The 21,276-nt window shown below is 43.1% G+C and overlaps 1 protein-coding gene across 5 annotated transcripts; it reads right to left on the minus strand.

The window, feature by feature from the left end:
- Nucleotides 1-1,724: 1,724 nt before the first annotated feature.
- tead3a (TEA domain family member 3 a) lies at nucleotides 1,725-21,276 on the minus strand. 5 transcript variants are annotated; one of them, XM_061696881.1, is made up of 14 exons: nucleotides 21,193-21,276; nucleotides 20,844-21,084; nucleotides 12,405-12,469; nucleotides 12,207-12,257; nucleotides 12,021-12,083; nucleotides 9,824-9,835; nucleotides 9,182-9,292; nucleotides 9,037-9,080; nucleotides 8,876-8,937; nucleotides 8,034-8,167; nucleotides 7,774-7,944; nucleotides 7,386-7,526; nucleotides 7,146-7,298; nucleotides 1,725-4,724 (listed from the first exon to the last, which is right to left on the minus strand). In XM_061696881.1, the coding sequence occupies exons 1-14, from the start codon at nucleotides 21,262-21,264 to the stop codon at nucleotides 4,611-4,613; spliced, it is 1,434 nt and encodes a 477-aa protein (XP_061552865.1). In that variant the 5' UTR covers nucleotides 21,265-21,276; the 3' UTR covers nucleotides 1,725-4,610. The 5 variants fall into 5 exon arrangements, with proteins under 5 accessions (XP_061552865.1, XP_061552847.1, XP_061552873.1 ...); XM_061696863.1 differs by having other exon boundaries at nucleotides 12,195-12,257; XM_061696889.1 differs by lacking the exon at nucleotides 12,021-12,083 and having other exon boundaries at nucleotides 12,195-12,257.

Consider the following 21,276-nt stretch of genomic DNA (forward strand, 5'->3'; position numbering starts at 1 on the left):
TTATTACTCACTGCACACAAGTTTCTCCTCCTTTCCAACAAAATTCACAACTGTCAGTCCCCCCCCCCCCTCCCCCTCCCCCTCCACGCTTGGTTTCAATCTCGAGCAAACCATTAAATGCTATTCAAACAGTCGGACGAGGATTATGTTGGCGAGGTGGAACAGGTCACGGCACGAGCAAGCTTAGCGAAGCGCATCGTGACAACGAGGAGGAGGGGAAAAAAATAAATTAAACACAGTCATGTGAGCGCATAACCGGATTGTTTTTTGGTTACATTTGTGCAAGTGTACATTTTCCCACCACACCCTTCACACCTACAAAGCAACAACTCAATGTTATGTCTGTAAAGTTCCAGTGCTTTAACAATGGGCGTCACTATGGATGCTTACAACAGCTCAAACAAAGGCCAAATTGTTTCATATTAGGTTGAAAACTATTTAGCCTTAAAAAAATAAAATAATAATAATCCACAGTAACTGCCATTTAAGACAAATGTCTATACTAGTGATTCTTGTAGTGTGGTATGCAGTCTCCCTCTAGTGGTACATGAAGGATATTCACTGCCTGAATACAATTCAGTTGTATTTAACTTAGTTCAATATATCTGCATTAAGGCTTTATGAACTTTGTTTTTACACATTTAGGTCGAATTGTATTCAACTTGTGCAGTACATTTCGATAGATTTATTCAAAAACGTTTGAAACTTTCCTACATTCAAGCACAGTTAATGTTTAAACTTGAGAGTTAAGAGTGGCGTACAAGAATATTACATATTCAGTACTGTACTTTTTAGGCTTTATGCTAAACTTGATTTCTAAAGTATCTGAGGCACTGTCCTGTGCTAGAACTGGATAATAATAGTAATAATAGCAATACAATAGGGTCTCAGGGGAAAAAAAAAAAAAAAAAAAGAAAAACTTAAATAGAAGTGTAATTTTTGGATTTATGTAATTCAAATGGACCCCTACTGTTTGTTGCAGATAGTGTAAAGCCCCCCTTAAGGGGTTAATTTGCTATATTAGGGAAATGAGGCAACAAAAAAAAAAAATGCACTTCGACTTTTTGGTCGCGTAAAGCAATTGCGGCATCAACGTGTGACACAATAGTAGGCTATACAGCCACAAATCACTTGCACTTCACTCAACGAATTTGTCACGACAGGAGCCAACACACACTCGTATTTATGTGAACAACGCTGTTGTTAGAATTGATGACATGATCAAACTTTGACAAACCCCCCCCAATACACACAAATAGTCAATCAATGCAGTCAAAACTACAGTCCCAACATGGACTCCTAACTCAGGCGCAAAATTTGACCATGCAAGTTACAAACATTAAAGATTGGCTAAAGAGTCCTGTCTTACTCATGTAGGGATGCTCCCACCTAAAGTACAACTGACCATGTGACGGTGTACAAATATTTGTAAGCATTACCAGATTCGTCAGCCAGTTGCTTGGCAGGTTTATGTACAGTAGACGTTTAAGCGTTCAGTAAATGTGAGGCAACAGTGCCACCTAGCAGATATTATGCGCTATGCATGTTGTACAAGCAGCTTGATTCTAGAACAGGTGCACTTTGCTCCATTTCGAATAAAACCCTTCAATTACACACACACACACACACACACATTTCAAATATGGCATTAAATGACACATTTTCACAGCCTGGACATTTGTAATCCAAAGGTTACTTGAAGAACTGGAACAGTACTTGGTGGGTCCTGCAAACACCATGATTTTATTGGCATAGCCCAAGAGGCACATAATCAATGTACTTCATGAGCAGATGTGACTACAGACAGGAATACGGCAAAAACGGCGGCACGTGGCTCAGCGATTGTGGTTATTGACGAGTGAAAGTGCTGGCTCAAACTTTCGTGGTGCCAATACAAAAACACACATCATTGTCACCGTTCACATCATTGATAATCCTGCTAGTAGTTGAGGGTATGATAGTCAACTAACAGGTGTTGCTAAATAATGCTTAAGTGTACAGAGAGGCTAAGACATACCACAGAGCAAAACAAAACGCAAGTGTCAGTTAAGAGGACTTTACCCCAGTGCACTGTGGGTTACCGTAACACGGACTGTACCATGCTGGCATACGTTTAAAAAAAAAAAAAAAAAAAAAAAAAAAAAGACTTTTAGAGTATTAGCTCTTGTGTTGATAAAAAGATCATTTGCTTTTACAAAAAAAAGTATATTTCACTCATTTTGGCTTATAAAAAGTACCATTAAAAATGTAGTGTACATGTCCTATACAGTGCGTCAGTGCTCCTCAGGTCAGGGCTTTATGAAAGCACATTTGAATCCCAACTCACACGGAGGTAGAAATAATGCAGCAAAAGCAAATAAACATCCATCCATTTCCTTTACCGCTTATCCTCACGAGGATCGCGGGCTGCTGGAGCCTATCCCAGCTATCTTCGGGCGGGAGGCGGGGTACACCCTGAACCGGTCGCCAGCCAATCGCAGGGCACATAGAAACAAACAACTATTCGCACTCACATTCACACCTACGGGCAATTTTAGAGTCTTCAATCAACCTCGCACGCATGTTTTTGGGATGTGGGAGGAAACCGGAGTGCCCGGAGAAAACCCACTCAGGCACGGGGAGAACATACAAACCCCACACAGGCGGGGCCGGGAATTGAACCCCGGTCCCCAGAACTGTGAGCCAGATGCGGTAACCAATCTTCCACCGTGCCGGTGCAAATAAACAGTTCGGGGAATTATCTTCCTTTCAAAACGCCGACGCCTTCGCGTCAATGACTTTGTGGCCAGAAAGACGAAAGCAATCTTGAACACTTGCTTTCGAATTTGTTCTTTTCTTACTCCCAATCAACTTTTAAAAAGGGACTACTCATCACTATTTGTTTCATTCAAAATTTGAATTCCCATCTTCTCATGTATCATCATTCTCCAAACTTGTGCACTTTTGACTGATTCAGGTTATCGTGTCATTAGAGACAGAACAGCTGAAGACAGTTATGGTAGTTACGATAAGAGTGATGAAATAGAGAGAAAAAAAAAAAAAAAAATCTACAGTGGCTATATAAAGTTTACACACCCGTTTAAATGCCAGATTTTTGTGACATAAAAAAAATGAGACCAAGATAAATAATTTCAAAACTTTTCACCATTAATGTGACCTATAGTCTGTACAACTCAAATGAAAAAAAAAAGAAAATCTTTGAGAAGGAAAATAAAAATAAATGAGATAATGTGGTTGCAAAAGTGAGCACACCCTCTAATAACTTTCCTGACAATTTCTGAGTCACTTTTGCCAACACAAGCCATGGTCAACAGAGCTTCCAAAGCCTCAGAGGGATGTCATGGTGGAAAGACATCCGTCAGGTGAAGGGTACAAAAGAATTTCCAAGGAATAAAAAAATAATAAAAAAAGACGGCGGCCATCATCAAGTGGAGAACATTGCACTACTGACAACTGCATATCCAAAATTTCAAAATTGATGAAAAGACAATCAGAAAATTCATCAAGGAGATTCCCAAGAGGCCGACCGCAAAAACGAAGGAGCGGCAGGAACGTCTGGCAAGTAGTGGCTGTTCAGTACACGAGACAAACATTGCCCGTCTTCTTGATATGTCAGGGCTGGTAAAATGGAAGCCTTATCTTACAAACAAAAACATCCACACCCCGCTACATTTTGCAAAACCACACTTGAAATCACCCAAACACACGTAAAATTTTGGATTTATCGAACCATAACAAATTTCCCCACATTTTGGCCATAATTCCAAAGGGCAGAGTTTGACAAACACAACACGGCTTAGCACCAAAACGCCGCCAAACCTACAGTGAAGCATGATGGCGGCATCATAATTTGGGCTGTTTTTCTGCAGGTGGGCCTTAGTCAAAGTGGAGGGAATTATGAACAGTTCACAAATACCAGTCGGTGTTAGCACAAAACCTTTACGCTTCTGCAAGAAAGCAAAAAAAAAAAAAAAAAAAAAAAAAAAAAAAGTCACGAAAAGACAGTAAACATCTAAACATTATTTGAGGTTAATGAAAGGGGACTTGGTATTTGAATTCAACAGCCGTCAATGGCAGTGAATGAGTTAACAGAAGTTGGAATTTGACTGCTTGCTTCCAAACACAGCCACAACCCAGGGTGTGCACACTTTTGCAACCACACGATCACAGTTTGCTTATTTCTAGCTTCCCCTCACGAAAAAGTTTGAACTGGGGTGTTTAGACCTTTATACCCAGTGTAAATTCAAAGTCACCGCTCCCTCTATATTAAGTCAACGACACGTCGGCTTCGCTGGCAATGACCTCGAACGCATCACCACTCAGATCTGCTCACTTTAAACCAACTAAAATGCTTCAGCACTTTTCTTTCAGAGGCTAGTTATTCTTCGTGAACATGTATAAAAAAGGACAACCGAACATGAACAGATTATTTACACTTTGTTTTGACTTTAGTGTTTCAAATTGCGTGATCTGCTTATGACCGCACTTTGCAGTGATGGGGAGGCGTACACTGTTTGTGTGTGTGAGAATCTGTTTTCTTGAGCTGAAAATGGCTGACTGATGCAACACAGGTAAGACAGTCAGGACAGTCTTTGCGCGCCCATTACGCGCTAGTCGTTAACTAGTCGGTAAACGTGGTACTGTGCTCCGTGTTCACTGGTGGAAACTTCAAACACAAAAGCGAAACACAACAGAGTCTCCTGAGTTTCTCTGTTGGACACCACCTGGTGGACGATAAGGAGAAAGCGCAGGTCAGAACATGACTAACGGCCAGCGCCAGTAACCTAATCTTGTGTAATCACAATCTACAATAATACAGTGGCAGCTCTCAAATCAAATGACTCAAAGCTAGGACAAGTCGCAATTCGACCAATATTTGTTTACTGTTATCCTTTTTCGTTTTGTTGTGTATTGCAGTCCGAGCATGCCATAGACCTTTTCACACAGCGCTTGGTTTTTGCGGGGTACTGGCTGGTAATGTCGGACTTTGGACCTCCCCCCTCCAAATGTCCGGAACAATCGGTGTTACTGCCATAAGTCAGTGTTAAGTGATTTCCGTAATAAAATACTGACATTCTGTAACATTTGGCTGCTCTGTAATTATTATTTCCTCCACCATCTCAATGTTGTTTACTGTACAACTCCGTCAACGTCTCGAGCAGTTTTCATGCTGAAATCTCTACCTCTCCTATTGGACGTGTTGCCTGCTACAGTGCAATGCTGTCAGAATTGAACCCCCGCCCCCCCAAACAGCAGCAACACAATGAATGGGTTGGTTGACAGCGCACGGCAGTGTGAAAAGGACATAACTGGTCGCAAAGCTAACAGTCATTTCATTTCTTAAATAATTTTACTGAATTTATGAGGAAAAGAAAGATGTACAGTGGGCATGGAAAGTATTCAGACCCCCTTAAATGTTTCACTCTTTGTTATATTGCAGCCATATGCTAAAATCATTTAAGTTTGTTCTTTTCCCCCATTAATGTACACACAGTACCCCATATTGACAGAAAAAAATGGTTTAAATTTTTGCAGATTTATTAAAAGAAAACTGAAATATCACATAGCCACAAGTATTCAGACCCTTTGCTGTGACACTCATTTAACTCGGGTGCTGTCCATTTCTTCTGATCATGTTTGAGATGGTTCTACACCTTCAATGGAGGCCAACTGTGTTTGATTATACTGATTCTCCTTGATTAGGAAAGTCACACACCCGTCTATATAAGCCATTACAGCTAACAGTGAATGTCAGCGCAAATGAGAATCATGAGGTCAAAGAACTGCCTGAAGAGCTCAGAGACTGTGGTAAGAGACAGATATGGCCAAGGTTACAAATACATTTCTGCTGCACTTAAGGTTCCTAAGAGCACAGTGGCCTTCCTTCAATGGAAGACGTTTGGGACTATCAGAACCCTTCCTAGAGCTGGCCGTCCAGCCAAACTGAGCAAACGGGGGAGAAGAGCCTTGGTGAGAGCGGTAAAGAAGAACCCATAAATCACTGTGGATAAGCTCCAGAGATGCAGTCGGGAGATGGGAGAAAGTTCTAGAAAGTCAACCATCACTGCAGCCTTCTACCGGTCGGGGCTTTATGGCAGAGTGGCCCCGACGGAAGGCTCTCCTCAGTGCAAGACACCTGAAAGCCTGCATGGAGTTTGCCTAAAACACCTGAAGGACTCCAACATGGTGAGAAATAAGATTCTCTGGTCTGAGGAGATCAAGATAGAACTTTTCGGCCTTAATTCTAAGTGGTATGTGCGGAGAAAACCAGGCACTGCTCATCACCTGTCCAATACAGTCCCAACAGTGAAGCATAGTGGTGGCAGCATCTTGCTGTGGGGGTGTTTTTCAGCAGCAGGAACAGGATCACTGGTTGCAATCGAAGGAAAGATGAATGCGGCCAAGTACAGTGATATCTGGGACGAAAACCTTCTCCAGAGTGCTCAGGACCTCAGACTGGGCCAAAGGTTCACCTTCCAACAAGACAATGACCCTAAGCACACAGCTAAAACAACGAAGGAGTGGTTTCAAAACAACTCTGTGACTGTTCCTGAATGGCCCAGCCAGAGCCCTGACTTAAACCCAATTGAGCATCTCTGGAGAGACCTGAAAATGGCTGTCCACCAACTTGTACCATCCAACCTGACAGAACATCATTCCCCAAAAGACTCATGGCTGTATGAGCTCAAAAGGGTGCGTCTACTAAATGCTGAGCAAAGGATCTGAATACTTATGGCTGTGTGATATTTCAGTCTCTTTTTTAATAAATCTGCAAAAATGTCAACAATTCCATTTTTTTCTTTCAATATGGGGTGCTATATGTACATGAATGAGGGAAAACAAATGAACTTAAATGATTTTAGCAAATGGCTACAATATAACAAAGACTGAAACATTTAAGGGGGTCTGAAGACTTTCCGTAGCCACTGGGGTTTTCCCCCTAAAAGGAACATGTTCAATTTTCTGAGCAGATGTACTCTGAGTATATGACAATATGACAAATGGATGATCACATAGTGGGTGTGGTTATTTACCAGTGAAAAGTGGTGACTCAGACTATGATGGTGTAAAAACTATAACACACTCGTTACTCTTGTAATCTTGCTACCAGCATTAACTCCACACTGCCAGGCACATGTACCAACCTGTAGTATGGTGAAGTTCTCCAACACGCTGTTCATCATATATTTCTCCGGTAGATGTTTGAGTTTGTGGATGAAGTTGATCATATATTCACACATAGGTGAACGATGGATGCGGAACACAAACTTGCCTCCCTCCGTATGTGCGTATTCTGTCTGAGGTGTGTGGGGAGAAAGAGGGCTGACAACTTGCTGGCGTTTTGATGGTTACTTGGATTGAAAGTGGTTTCTAGCTTTGCTTACCTCAACCTTCTCCACCACCTGTTTGCCAAAGGAGCAGACCTTTGTCGAGACACTGATTGTGATATTCTCTGTTCCACTGTACTGGCTACTCACGCCATAGAATGCACTGGAACCTTCCTCGAGATCACTGTTCAGATCTGCCTAAAAATGCATTAGCAAAATGTAGCTCTTTTACAATGTGGACTATTATAGAACTAAAACTACAAACTGTATCCCAAATGTCATCAGTATGTGAATGAGTGCTCTGTAAATTGCTACTTTTCCTCCCCCATGTGGAGGAGCAGGGTATAACCTCACAAAGCACTCACATGAAACCTTTGTGGTATGAAATTAGTAAGTATCCCATTTTGTATTTTTGCTCAGTCCTATGGCAGTGAAGACTACTAACCCAGAACTTGACAAGAAAGAAAGCATTGTGGGGCCCTTTTTCATACAGCTCCTTCAGGCCTCCTTTCTTCTCGGAGAACTTGTCGTAAATCTGCCTGACATCTATCGACTCCAGTACAGGGTCACTGTAGCTGGGGTTGGATGGGCCAATATGCACAAACAGATGCTTATACTGCAAGAAGAGACAATCAAAATGGTAAGAAGGAAAGGGAAACAAGTAGAAAAGATGGACCCGAACGTCCCACTGACGATGGACTGTACCATCTCTCTGTCTTTCTGAGTCTCCATAAAAGCAGAGTACTCCAGAAGCCGTAGTTTCGCCGAGGAAATCGTTCTGTCCTTCCAAACAGGAGCTGCGATTGCTGCCGGGCGAGGGGGAGGCAGGGGCTCATAGCCTGCCGAACAGATGAAAACGTGTTGCCGTTAACCTTACATTTTCCGTCATAAATAATGCACCGTTGTGGTAAATCTCTTAGTAAATTCAATACACAAGAGAAGTAAGAACAAAGTACAGTACAGCAATGAAAGATAAGGTCTGGTACATAAGTAATGATTTTTCAAATCTTAAAAGTTTATGATCTATGACTGAACCCACAGAAAGATATATTAAAAAAAAAAAAAAAAAAAAAAAAAAAAATCTGACATTTCATGGTTTTGTTGAGATTGTGAGTGGGGTGCTCCATTCAACACACACAAAGATTATATTCCTCCACCGATCTAAAAATAAATAAATAAATAAATTAAAAAAAAAAAAAAAAAGGCCTTCTCGGCAGAAATCTCATGTGATCTCACAAAATCAAAGACGAGCAGTCCCTTCCGGGTATGCGCCGATGTTTGCAGAGTTTTTCTGAAGGGACCGCAGGCGGGTGCGTTGAAGGACACTTCTTGCCATCTGGGGAACCCACTTTTATACCAAAAAGCGACATCCGGTAACATGCTTGTTTCTATTTGAACCCACTTCCTTGTTCCTGAGTCGGGGCGCTTCTTTGATTGGCTACATTCTGTTTCATGTCACAATGCCCCCCCACACGAGGCAATTTTACATGCCATGCCATGTACTGCCCTACAGTACAGTTATGCAGAGTTTGATCTTTTGTACTTACTGACAGGTGCAGGAACAGGCGCTGCTAGTGTTGTGTATGGTGGCTGTGCAAAGGGCTTGATGCTAAAAGAAAAGGCAAGATTAATAAACTGTACAAATTTCAGCTGGCAAGATTCTCTGATTGCACTTCAAGCGACCGTGTCAGGCAAAACGGAAGCTTACTCCTGAGAATGCCCAGGCTGTCCTGGCACGTGGCCGGGCCAAAACTAGACCAAAGAAAAGAGCGGAGAGGGGATATAGCAACCTTTATTAGAGAGTCTTTTATCCAGATGTGTGAGTGCTGTAAGTTTGATGTGCGTCTTCTTACCCTGACTGGTGGAGGGAAAGAAGCTTGGCTTTTCATCACACTTGCAGACACAATCTGTGCTGATGAAAGGTTGGCCACTGTCTGTAGTGCTTTGTCTTTGGAAACCTGGTCCTTAACATGGACAAGAACAAAAATAATGTTGTTCCGCCTTGACAAATCCAGAGATATTAAGTCAACATGACAAAGAGTGACACTCTTGGCCACTCCTGACAGCAAGCCAGCTTGCATACACGATACTCCATCCATCCATTTTATATACAGCTTGAAGCTTATCCAAATGTATATGGGTCTGCTTGTAGTGATGGCCAGAAACTCACACTCACACCTAAAAGGTAATTTGAAGTCTTCAAATAACCAAACATGCATGTCTTCAAATACTTCAGCATGATGCAATAACTACGAGGGATCCAGAACAGAGTGCAAAGCAGATACAGTGAGATGCCAAAGCCGTAGGTGCTAGTAGAGAAAACTGCAGCCGCCACCATGACTGTACTAAAGCCATTTCAAATAAATAAATAAATAAAAATATATATTAGCAGATATTTTGTATGCAGAAGTTGCACTGCATTGAGGGCAAGTGTTAACTGTGAAGCCAAATTAAGCACAAAAGCAGAATGCTGTAATAGTATGACCAAAACTTACCAAGTTCATGGCCTATGGCAAAGAAGAAATGTCAAATTAAAAATTCAGCATAGTCCCAATTAAGAGTCAAGGGGAATTGCTGTGCTATACTTAACATATACGCTATTATCCAACAAACGTTAAACCGAAATACATTATTAAAATGATAGGATATGTGACTGTCATCTAAGATTATAACAGAAAACAGAGCACTAACAGGTACTTTAATATATTTGGCTGACAAAGCATGTTGTGACTGGACATGGTAAAACCACACAAAAACTCTAAACCAGGAAAGATCTTAAAAGCTGAGGGAAATGTCCAAGAGCGTGAACATGAAGAACATTACAAGCAGAAAAAAAATCCAAGAATTCATGAATGATGAGGGCTCATCAAAACTTCCCCGCGCATTTCCGCGTATGCATGCTGGGTCATGTGACACTTTGGTCAGCCAAGCCAGGAACTGAATCTCATGCAACAAGTACTCGTGCATTATTTTAAAAAAAAAAAAAAAAAAAAAAAAAAAAAAGGTTTGCCAACACAGACTTCGAAACACCAACATAAATTTAGAGTGGATGCCTCGAGAAAATGGAAAGAAAACGGGCAGGAGAACCTAAAAAGTAGTTAAGCTGTGATGACCTGAGACATTTTTAAAAGACTTTACACCGATTTTATCGGCCTGATCGGTATCGGCCGATAATTAGCTTTTTATGCTGATCGGCTTCAAGGTCATAATTCGCTGATCCGATCAATGACGTCATTGATCGTCTCCGCAAAAGACATTGGCTCCGCGTCGCCATCGTGCACAGTATATTTGAATCCAAAAGCTAGTTTATTTTTAGCCTTGTCGTGTGTCTTTTGACGTAGTACTGTAAATGTCTGATGGCCAAGAGAGCTATGAAAAAAACCAAAAAAAAAACGGTGTGGGACAGACAACACGTAATGCCGGATCAAACAAGACAAATTTGCTCTTTCACGATGTCAGACTGCTGCAATAAAATCTTGTATTCCGATACCACCGCATTCCATTTTTTACGATCCCTGGGCTTTATCTTGTCAAATCAAATGCGACCGGATACACTCATTACCATGCCGACGACAACAAGAGTGGATCGCACAGACTGTATTATGAGGACAAAAACGTGTTGGTGGTCACCGGTCGGTGCTCAGGACAGGAGAGGAGGTTTGTTTAAGACTTGAAGTATGTTTACGTACTTTGAATACGATACGACTCGCAAGCAGGCAACAAAAACGTTATGTCGCCTAGCAAGCTAGTGCTAGCGCTAACGGTTGTACGTAAACATGCCGCCGTTTTGTCGAATCATGCTCTAAAGATTCGGTGTGGGTGAAGTAATTTAATTACAATAAAGTAATTTAATTATAGTAAGTTAGCACCTGTTATTTCTGTCACATTGTAATGTTGGTTTGACCTGACTGATTAGAATACACGATCTGACTAGAGCAGTGATTTCCAACCTTTATGGAGCTAAGGAACATATTTTACAATTGAAAAATCTCACGGCACACCAACAAACAAAAATGTCACAAAAAGTGGATACATTAATTACTGTATGTACTTCCTGCCATCTAATAGAAGACCATTCATATGTTCTGTCTGTCATTATGCCTCATTGATATAAATAAGAGCAACAAAGATACATTATTTATTGTAAATATAATTTTGGGAGTAATTAAGTATACAAGTATATGCAGTAAATGAACAGGAAATTCAAATAGACACATTGCTTCAGCTTGTGATCGGATCGGTGATCGTTAGTTTTTTTTTTTTTTTTTTTTTTTTTTTTTTTAAACTCGCTGATTGGCCCTAAAAATCCTGATCGCGTAAAGCTCAATTTTTAACTGAACATATATGCACTCAACCCGTTCAGCTGTTAATGGACAAAGTCGGAACATACTGAATTACAGTACATCCAAACCAAATCTTATTGACATTAAGGCCCATTAGCAATCTATACCAACGTCAAAGCCCCAATAATGGTATTCAAAGTGCCATCATGCACTAATTATTCCCTATTCTCTTCCCTTACAGTGCTTTATATTTAGAAATTTGTTCCCCAAGTTCAATGTAGCAAAAAAGGTTATTTCCCTGACAAAAAGGACATGCCAGTCAGCCTCGACTCATCGAAAGGGTTGATGTGGATTGGGTTGGGAGGCAGAGCAGAGACTGAAGCATGGCAGCGACACCGAGTGAGTGTACCTTCAGCTTAGAGTGAATCTCACGAGACTTTCGTTTGGCCAAGACTTGCAGGTGACTAGAGACCTGAAGGCGGGTGTAACGGTAGGAAGGAAGGCAGCAAAGAGGATAGGAGGAAAAGAAAAATACGACAGAACATCAGCACAGAGGGATGAAGTTACTCCGGCGAGTGCCCACCTTGATGCTCGCCTGGTATTCGCGCACCCTCTTGCGGGCCAGAACCTGAATGTGACTAGACACCTATTTGCCAGGGTTAATATTAGAAAAGACACAACATTTTTACAAGGACGAGCTATGTTGTTTTTTCTTTTTTTAAACTTGTGTGGATACACAACAATAAAAGATGGCTCATAGATTGCAGCATTGTAAGTGATGTGGTGTTCGTACCTGTTTGCGTGTGCGTGTCTTTCCTGTCCGAAGCTTAATATAGCGAGCTATCAGCTCATTTCGACCTAGAGGTGAGAAAGAGAAATGATAATCACAATGGCACTCATCCTTGAAGCGTGAATGTTGTCCAACAGAAAACAACTGGTTTATACAGTACTGAGAATTTTAGGTTATCTTTCAAAGCTACTCATTCATCCTCTTCTTTGCAAGAATGTTTTGCTTTTCTCTGTTACCTTACAGGAACACAAAAAAGAAATTGTCAGGCTTGGGCAAGTTTGTCAGACTGCCAAACTGCAGGAAATTCTGAAGTCGGTCACGATGACAACAACCAGCACACTGTTTAAAGTAAAACCTTTTAATGTAGATTTTTGTTGTTTTTTTTTTTTTTTTTTTTTTTTGCCAGAACTTGGGCTTTAGTCAAGCTAGAGGGACTTATGAACAGTTCCAAATAATCCATTAAGATGTGTACGAAACTTCGCGGCATCGTCATGATGGGGGCAACTTTAGCACGTGAACCTTCGTCAAAATACACCCGTTTGAGGCTGGAGCATTAACTGTAGTTGATACATTCTTAGGTTTAGTTACTACAGTATATGAATAACTAAAAATAGCTTTAAAAAAACAAAAACAAAAAAAAAGACACTACACCACCGACTGTAGACAGTCACTAGACCATGTTCACCGTGAAACATCCTATTACTGAGGATAACTTACAAAAAAATAAATAAACACACACACACGTACCTGTGGTTTTATTACTGGTACAATCATCAGCGGTATTTTTAACAGTGCTGAGATTTTAGAGGTGGGTGAGTACCCCCAAAAAGAGTCAAAATATAGAAAGGAATTTCATATTTCAGAACGGCAACAAATTTGTGGATCATAAAAATGATGTAAAGCCAATCTGTGAGTAAATTACCTTCATGGGTCATGATTTTGAAATCTGACAGATTTGAAACACTTCAGCATGGAAGACAGGGAAATACTCCCCCCTCCCCCTTAATGAACCATGCGGACTGAAATGGAATCCAAAATTTGAGATGTGTATTCAGAAAACACAGTATAAGCAACCATATATTTTTTGTTTATTCCCAACAATATTTCAGTTTAGATTTCATGTTTACAATTACAACTTCACACTTTTATAAAACAGCATAAAATGTGACATAATAAAATGATAACTCTCAACCAAGATCACATGTCAACTGAACTATATATAGCATGTGGTCTGACACATTCATACTACATCTATGAAAATCCCAAACTGTATTTGTATGTAAAACTAAACCTGAAATGAAGCACTGAATATGAACATCACAGTAAAAATAGTCTGAACCATATGGAGGATTAACTTTAGACTGCTGCAAGGCTTTTATAGACTCCCTTAAATTGAAAATCAAAGTTGGTAGTTGTTGCTGGCAGAGGTCCACGGGAGATGAAGTGAAAAAGGAGAATGGAGGTCATCATAGTTAATAGGCTTCCAAAATGTGGCTGGGACAAACCGCCTGGTCAGCCATTTCTCTCCCAGCCTTCCCAACCACACCCAAACAGCTGCTCGTCTACTCACTGCTGCAAATATAAGAAATAAAGAGGATCGGGACAAAGGCGATCTAATCATGCCTCGCTGAGCTGATCCAATCCAGGCCAAAACACACACACGTGCTAACAACATAAACATCACAGTCTCTCCTTCTGGGAAGTAATGTCGCTGAGTCATAACAGCTTAGAAGATTTACCAGAACAAAGAATATCCCAGATGAGACGAAGGAGGCTGACTCAGAGACAGGGCAGTCACCTCCAAGTCCCAAAACAGGACACGCACTTAAACTGCAGCCTGCAACTGCTCCTGAGGGAGACTTGTCCTTTTGTAGAGTAGAAATTGCTGTAGCATAAATTCAAAGGACAGCGTAGAGGAGGTGTCATGAATGTAGAAGGGAACAAACTAACATTAGCAACCTCGAGCAGTCATTCCCAAACATTATTGAGCCAACTGGGCACCAATTTTAAATGAGAAAAATCTCAGAGAACACCACCAAACAAAATCCTGAAATAATCTGTTCCCAATTTACTCACAAATGGATTTACTCGGTGTGAAATCTGGGCTTGCTTAATTGAACACCAAGCAGACATCCTCCCAGGAAGCCATGACTTATTCTGTTGTATGAATGGCAACAGCTGAATACACAGCTGTATTGTACCCTTTACCAGCTAACGCAAGAGCATTTAATTGTTCTGCCTGTCACGATAGGTCCCTGACAGAGACAAACACAGATATAATTAATAAAAGAATTCAGACAACTCAAGTAAATTGGATACATTCTTGCGGCACCCTGGTTGAGAATCACTGGCCTACTACGCTTTATGTAATGTTATGTTAATGTTGTTTGGTCATTTGACAACCCCAATTCCAATGAAGTTGGGACATTGTGTTAAACATAAATAAAAACAGAATACAATGAAACCAACATTGAAGGCCCCTGACCTTCAATCACTCAGGCGGCACTGCATCAAAAACCGACATCAATGTGTAAAAGATATCACCACAGGTGCTCAGGAACACTTCGGAAAACCAATGTCAGTAAATACAGTTCTGCGCTACATCTGTAACTGCAGCTTGAAACTCTACTATGCAAAGCAAAAGCCATTTATCAACAACACCCAGAAACGCTGCCGGCTTCTCTGGGCCCGAGCTCATCTAAGGTGGATTGATGAAAAGTGGAAAAGTGTTCTGTGGTCCAACGAGTCCACATTTCAAATTGTTTTTGGAAATTGTGGACGTCGTGTCCTCCGGGTTAAAGAGGAAAAGAACCATCCGGACTGTTATGGACGCAAAGCTCAAAAGCCAGCATCTGTGATGGTATGGGGCTGTGTTAGTGCCAATGGCATGGGTAACTTACACATCAGAGAGGAACCATTAATGCTGAAAGGTACATACAGGTTTTGGAGAAACATATGCTGCCATCCAATGAACGCCTTTTTCATGGACGCCCCTGCTTATTTCAACAAGACAATTCCAAACCACATTCTGCACGTGTTACAACAGCGTGGCTTCGTAGTAAAAGAGTGCGAGTGATAGACTGGCCGGCCTGCAGTCCAGACCAGTCTCCCATTGAAAATGTGTGGCGCATTATGGAGCGTAAAATACAACAACGGAGACCCCGGACTGTTGAACGGCTGAAGCTGTACATCAAGCAAGAATGGGAAATAATTCCACCTACAAAGATTCAACAAATAGTGCCCTCAGTTCCCAAACGTTTATTGAATGTTGTTAAAAGAAAAGTTGATGAAACACAGTGGTAAACATGACCCTGTCCCAGCTTTTTTGGAGTGCGTTGCAGCCATAAAATTCTAAGTTAATAATTATTTGCTAAAAACAATAATGTTTATCAGTTTGAACATTAAACATCTTGTCTTTGTAGTGTATTCTAATTAAATATAGGTTGAATATGATTTGCAAATCAGTGTATTCTGTTTTATTTAGTTTGAACAAAACGTCCCGACTTCAATGGAATTGGGGTTGTCGTCCTTTTGGCTTTCCATTCCGGCTAAGAAGAGCTTTGTTGAATCCCATGTTCTGCTAAGAGAAATTAAATCAGACAAAGCTATCGTGATTCAAGGAATTTTTTTTTTTTTAAAGTTTCGACAATGCTGATAAAACATCAGCTCACTACCATGTCAGAATTGGATTAATAAAACAAAAATGTATGTTTTGTGCCTTTCCCAACGGTTGGTAGATAATACTCATCGAGACACCTCAGGACGTGCTGCAAGAAAATGCCCATGCATCAAAGTGAGTAGGGCCATGATCGGTCTTACTTTAACGTGCAAGTGTGTTTACCACTGTCCTTATTATTAAAAGGAGGTGGGGGGCACTACGCAAAGGGAGAAAGTGCAAAAATTCTGAAATAAACCCACACATCCTCACCACCCTTAAATACACATGAAAGAGTGTCATGTACTGCCCTGCAGTACCATTATTGGAGCCTGGAGGGTGCATTGCGCCATCTCGCCATCTCTCTCTCAGCACCTGTCTCCAATCAGCCCTTGTCACCTGCGGCTGTCCCACGCGTAGTTTGCCTTTATACTCGAGCGTAACCCACATGTGCAGGGGACCTAGGTACATGTAGCCAGTTCCTACTTAATTGCTCACTCGATTTCAATCTTCAACCGTACAGTTATCCCACCGAACGATCCAAAGTAGCATATGCAGCTACTTATAGCAAAATAGTCCACTTCCTTATGGTACAACTCCTCCCCGGTACTCCTTTCATTCGATTCCTTTTCCGCCGAACTCCGTAAAGTATGTGATCACTCCATTCAGGACAAAGAAGCTGCTCACTCAGGGCGCTAAATCCGTGGCGGAATATTCCATCGAGTTCCGGATATTTGCAGGTGAATGCGGGTAGGATGACGCTGCGCTTCGGGGGATTTTTTTCAAACGGCCTCTCCGAACAACTTAAGGATGAGCTCGCGGTCCGGGACGAGCCCTCCTCTCTCGAAGATCTCATCGCCCTTTCCATCTGTCTGGACAACAGACTCTGACAGAGAGCAAGAGAAAGGGGGGTCCGCTCGCGCAAAACTCTCCCACTTCGAGCAGCACGCAGTCAGCTTCTCACCTGCCCCCGACACCATCTACTGCACTTTTATCACTTCCCGTTGCACCCGATGAGCCCATGCAAATTGGTAACACACATTTACATCCACAGGAACGTCAGCGTTGTGTCATCCAGCGGCTGTGCATTTACTGCGGTTATTTTATTTCCTCTTTCCCCCCTCCGACCAAAAGACCAGGCTTACTGCGAATCGAGAGCGTTGTGGCGAGCCAAACCTCCATTCCCTTTAGCTCTCCCTCCCATATGACCGTTCCCGCTTGCATCATAGTTTCTACTCATAACACCTTCATTACTGCCCTTATTGACTCCGGTGCCAATAATAATTTTATTCATGAAGATGTAATTCCCCAGCTCCAAATCTCTCTCCAACCACTTCTGTTCCCGAAGAAAGTCACAGCCGTGGATGGCCGAGTCATTCCCCCTGTCACCCACCAAACAGTGCCTATCACGCTCCTCATTTCCGGTAATCACCGCAAAAACATTTCCCTCTTTGTCATTCCTACCCCTGAGACCCCCTTAGTTCTTGGTATTCCCTGACTCCAAATTCACAACCCCGCCATAGACTGGACTCATTTATCAATTTTATCAATCACAGGATGGAGCCCTCATTGCCACCTCTCATCAGTACATTTCCTCGGCTACATCATTGCGAAAGGACAACTACAACTGGACCCCGCCAAGATCCAAGCCATCACCGATTGGCCCATCCCCACCAGCTGGAAAGAACTGCAACGTTTCCTCGGATTTGCCAACTTCTACCTTCGATTTATTCGCAACTACAGCAAGGTCGCAAATCCACCTCACCAGCCTCACATCCACCAGCTCCCCCTCTTTCAGTGGACCCCGACAGCCTCCTAAGCATTCAGTGAACTCAAATCCCTGTTCACCAATGCTCCCAATTCTGTGCCACCCTAACCACTCCCTCCAGTTCGTGGTGGAGGTTGACACCTCGGACGCTGGAGCTGTCCTCTCGCAGCGGAATCCCACTAACCAGAAACTAAACCCCTGTGCTTTTTTTTTTTTTTTTTACCCGTCAGAGGAATGGAGGTACTGGCTGGAGGGGACTGAATAGCCCTTTCTCATTTGGACCGACCACAAAAGCCTCGCTTACCTCCGTTCCGATAAACGTCTCAACCACCGACAAGCTCGCTGGGCACTATTCCGGATCAGGTTCAATTTCAGTCTCTCCTTCCGTCTCGGAAGGAGAGACTATTCACTCGCCACCCTCCAGCTCAGCAGAACCCGAACCCATTTACCCGTCCTCCTGTTTCATTGGAGCAGCCACGTGGAAGATCGAGCAGGTGGTCAACGAGGCCCAAAAGAACCAACCTGATCCCAAGACCGGGCCTCCAAACCGCCTGTTTGTACCGGATCCCACGACCCAGAAAGCGAACAGGTCTGCGGATGATGCAGTCAACATGGGACTGCACTTCATCCTAGAACACCTCAACAGTAAAGGGACCTACGCGAGGATCCTATTGGTGGACTTCCGCTCAGCGTTCAACACCATCATCCCTGAACTCCTTTCCTCCAAGCTTCCCCAGCTCAGCGTCTCGCCTGCCATCTGCCAGTGGATTTACAGCTTCCTGACGGGCAGGACACAGCAGGTGAGGCTGGGAGAGACCACCTCATCCACACGCAGCATCAGCACTGGGGCGTCCCAAGGTTTTGCTCTTCTCTTCTTCTCTGCTCTTCTCTCTACACGAACGACCGCATTTCAACGCACCCGGCTGTCAAACTCCTGAAGTTTGTAGATGGCACCACTGTCATTGGCCTCATCAAAGACTGTGACGAGTCTGCATATCGACAGGAAGTGGCGCGGCTGGAGCTGTGGTGCGGCCGACACAACCTGGAGCTGAACATGTTCAAGACTGTAGAGATGATCGTGGACTTCAGGAGGCATCCTTCGCCACAGCTGCCCCTTACGTTGTCCAGCTGCCTTGTGTCAACCGTCGAGACCTTCAAGTTGCTGGGAATTACAGTCTCTCAGGGCCTGACGTGGGCAATCAACATCACCTCCATCCTAAAAAAAGGCCCAGCAGAGGATGTACTTCCTGCGGCTTATGAGAAAGCACGGCCTGCCACAGGAGCTGCTGAGGCAGTTCTTCACAGGTCATCGAATCAGCCCTGTGTTCTTCCATCACAGTCTGGTTTGGTGCTGCTATAAAAAAGGACAAACTCAGACTGCATCAGAAACTCAGACTGCAACAGACAGAGGGAAGTCTTCACACCTGCCCCCAGCTGGCCTGTTGCGCCCCTTGCCGATTCCAAGCCGCCCTTGGTCTCACATCACTGTGGACTTGACCCCCACTGTGGGCCTGCCCCCCTGAGAACGTCTCACTATCATCGATCGCTTTTCCAAATGTTTACATTATGTGCCTATCCCCAAACTCCCGTCCGCCCTGGAAACTGCTAACCTCCTTGTCTTGCATGTGTTCAAACTCCATGCTATCTCGATCGACACAGTCGCCGATCGAGGTCCCCAGTTTTCTTATCAGGTCTGGAAGGAATTCTGCAAGGCGGTGGGGCGCAGCAGTCAGCTTATCCTCGGGGTATCATCATCCCGTAAACTCACTCCGCATTTCATTGGTCCTTTCCCCATTACCAAAATCATCAATCCCCCTTCCGTCCAGTTGAAACTTCCTCAGTCCTTGAAAATTCACCCCACGTTCCACATCTCTTTGCTTAAGCCTATCTCCACTTGCACCCTGAGTCCTCTGTCCTTCTATACGGCTCACCCGGGGAAGCCTGGCAGGAGGCTTTGTGTCCTCTCTCTCCCCTCCCCTCTCTCTTTCAGCACCTGTCTCCAATCAGCCCTCGTCATCACCTACATAAGCCCGGCTGTTCCCGGAAATCCTCGCCAAAGTATTGCAGTTACTTCCAGCGGTACCACGACCCATTTACCTCACGTAAGCCACTCTATTCCTCGTTCCCTTTTGTCCTCCTGTGTCTTGCCTTGTTATCTGTGTTTTCCCTCCGTGTTCCTGATCCACCTCATTCCTGCCGCCACGCCAGCCGCCTGTCAATGCACCCAGGACCACCTCCATTACCTTCCTAAATAAACTGTTCATCACAATCAATCTGCCTCCGCCTGCTCTTGGGTCCAGCTCCTCTCCATACATGACAAAGAGTCTACTACAGAAAAGTATACCAACAAAATATGCTCAGAATGTTGGACCCATACCAAAGCTTTCAATACATAAGGCATAAAAACATACTTAACACGTTATTAACATTAGGTTGTAGATTGTTTTGTCATGTATTTACCAACACTAGTGTCACTCAACAAAAGCCATCTCAAACGATCCCATTTTCTTTAAAAAGGTCAATTAAAAAGGATTCCATCCACTAGAGGTCTTCCAAGCTCCTGTCCCAAATGTGCCATTACATAGAATGTTATATGAGGTGTGCCAGAAAGGTTCCAGGACTTGTGTCAGAAAAGTTTTAAGACAAAAAAAAAAAAAAAAAAAAAAAAAAAAAAAAAAACGAACCAGTGCTTGTGAAGTATGTTGCTACGCCGATATTCTTCTCGGGCAGGAACTGTCGGATGCTCAAGGCATTGTGAGTATAGGCGCGCTGCCATGGTGAAGCTGCCACAAGTCTCGCACTGAATGAAGCAAACGTTGCAGGAACCCTTTGACGATGTGCTGTGTGATCGTCTGGCCCACACTCAAGAGGAAAAGTCAGCGTTTGAAACATCTTTTGTGACAAGACCTGAAACTTTTCTGACACACCTTTTATGGGATCCTTTCATATATATATTTTTTTTTGTAGAGATGAAACTGGAAGAAGTAATATTTTTTAAAGAAGCTAGAGACTTCCTCACCATACATCTTGCCTTCATCTGAGAGTATAATCTTCCTCCTGCCGCAGGGAGGGTAGATGGCCAGAGCTTCCTGAAAGCTCTGCTCGATATCCGGACTCCACACCCCCTCGGGGTCGCCGTCCAATCCCCGGTCTGCCCCGTCACCGAGTCCATCTCCCTCGCCGCCGCCCTCCTCCTGCGCCCCGTCAGGGCTGCTACGGCAACTCCACTCCGACGCAATGATGACGGCTCCGGCCACACCCTGAAAATGCAGGACATTTCAAATGGACGAACTTGTGAAAGTGTCATTAATTATTACTTTCTGCATAAAAAATAAAATAAATAAATATATATATATATATATATCCACCTTTGATGGAGATGTTCTTTGACGTCTACTTTTGTATGTGTGCATTGATGTAATTAGGGCGGTGCCCGCCATCCTCAGAGCCAC

Source organism: Phycodurus eques, chromosome 1 (assembly GCF_024500275.1).
Source record: "Phycodurus eques isolate BA_2022a chromosome 1, UOR_Pequ_1.1, whole genome shotgun sequence".
Lineage (NCBI taxonomy): Eukaryota > Metazoa > Chordata > Actinopteri > Syngnathiformes > Syngnathidae > Phycodurus > Phycodurus eques.

Coding starts and splice junctions, on each gene's coding strand:
- tead3a (XM_061696863.1), bottom strand. CDS start 21,264: ATGGCGGGCACCGCCCTAATTACATCAATGCACACATACAAAAGTAGA. Junction 12,470..20,843: donor AGATGAAGGCAAGATGTATG/GTGAGGAAGTCT, acceptor TCTCACCTCTAG/GTCGAAATGAGCTGATAGCT. Junction 12,258..12,404: donor AGACACGCACACGCAAACAG/GTACGAACACCA, acceptor CCTGGCAAATAG/GTGTCTAGTCACATTCAGGT.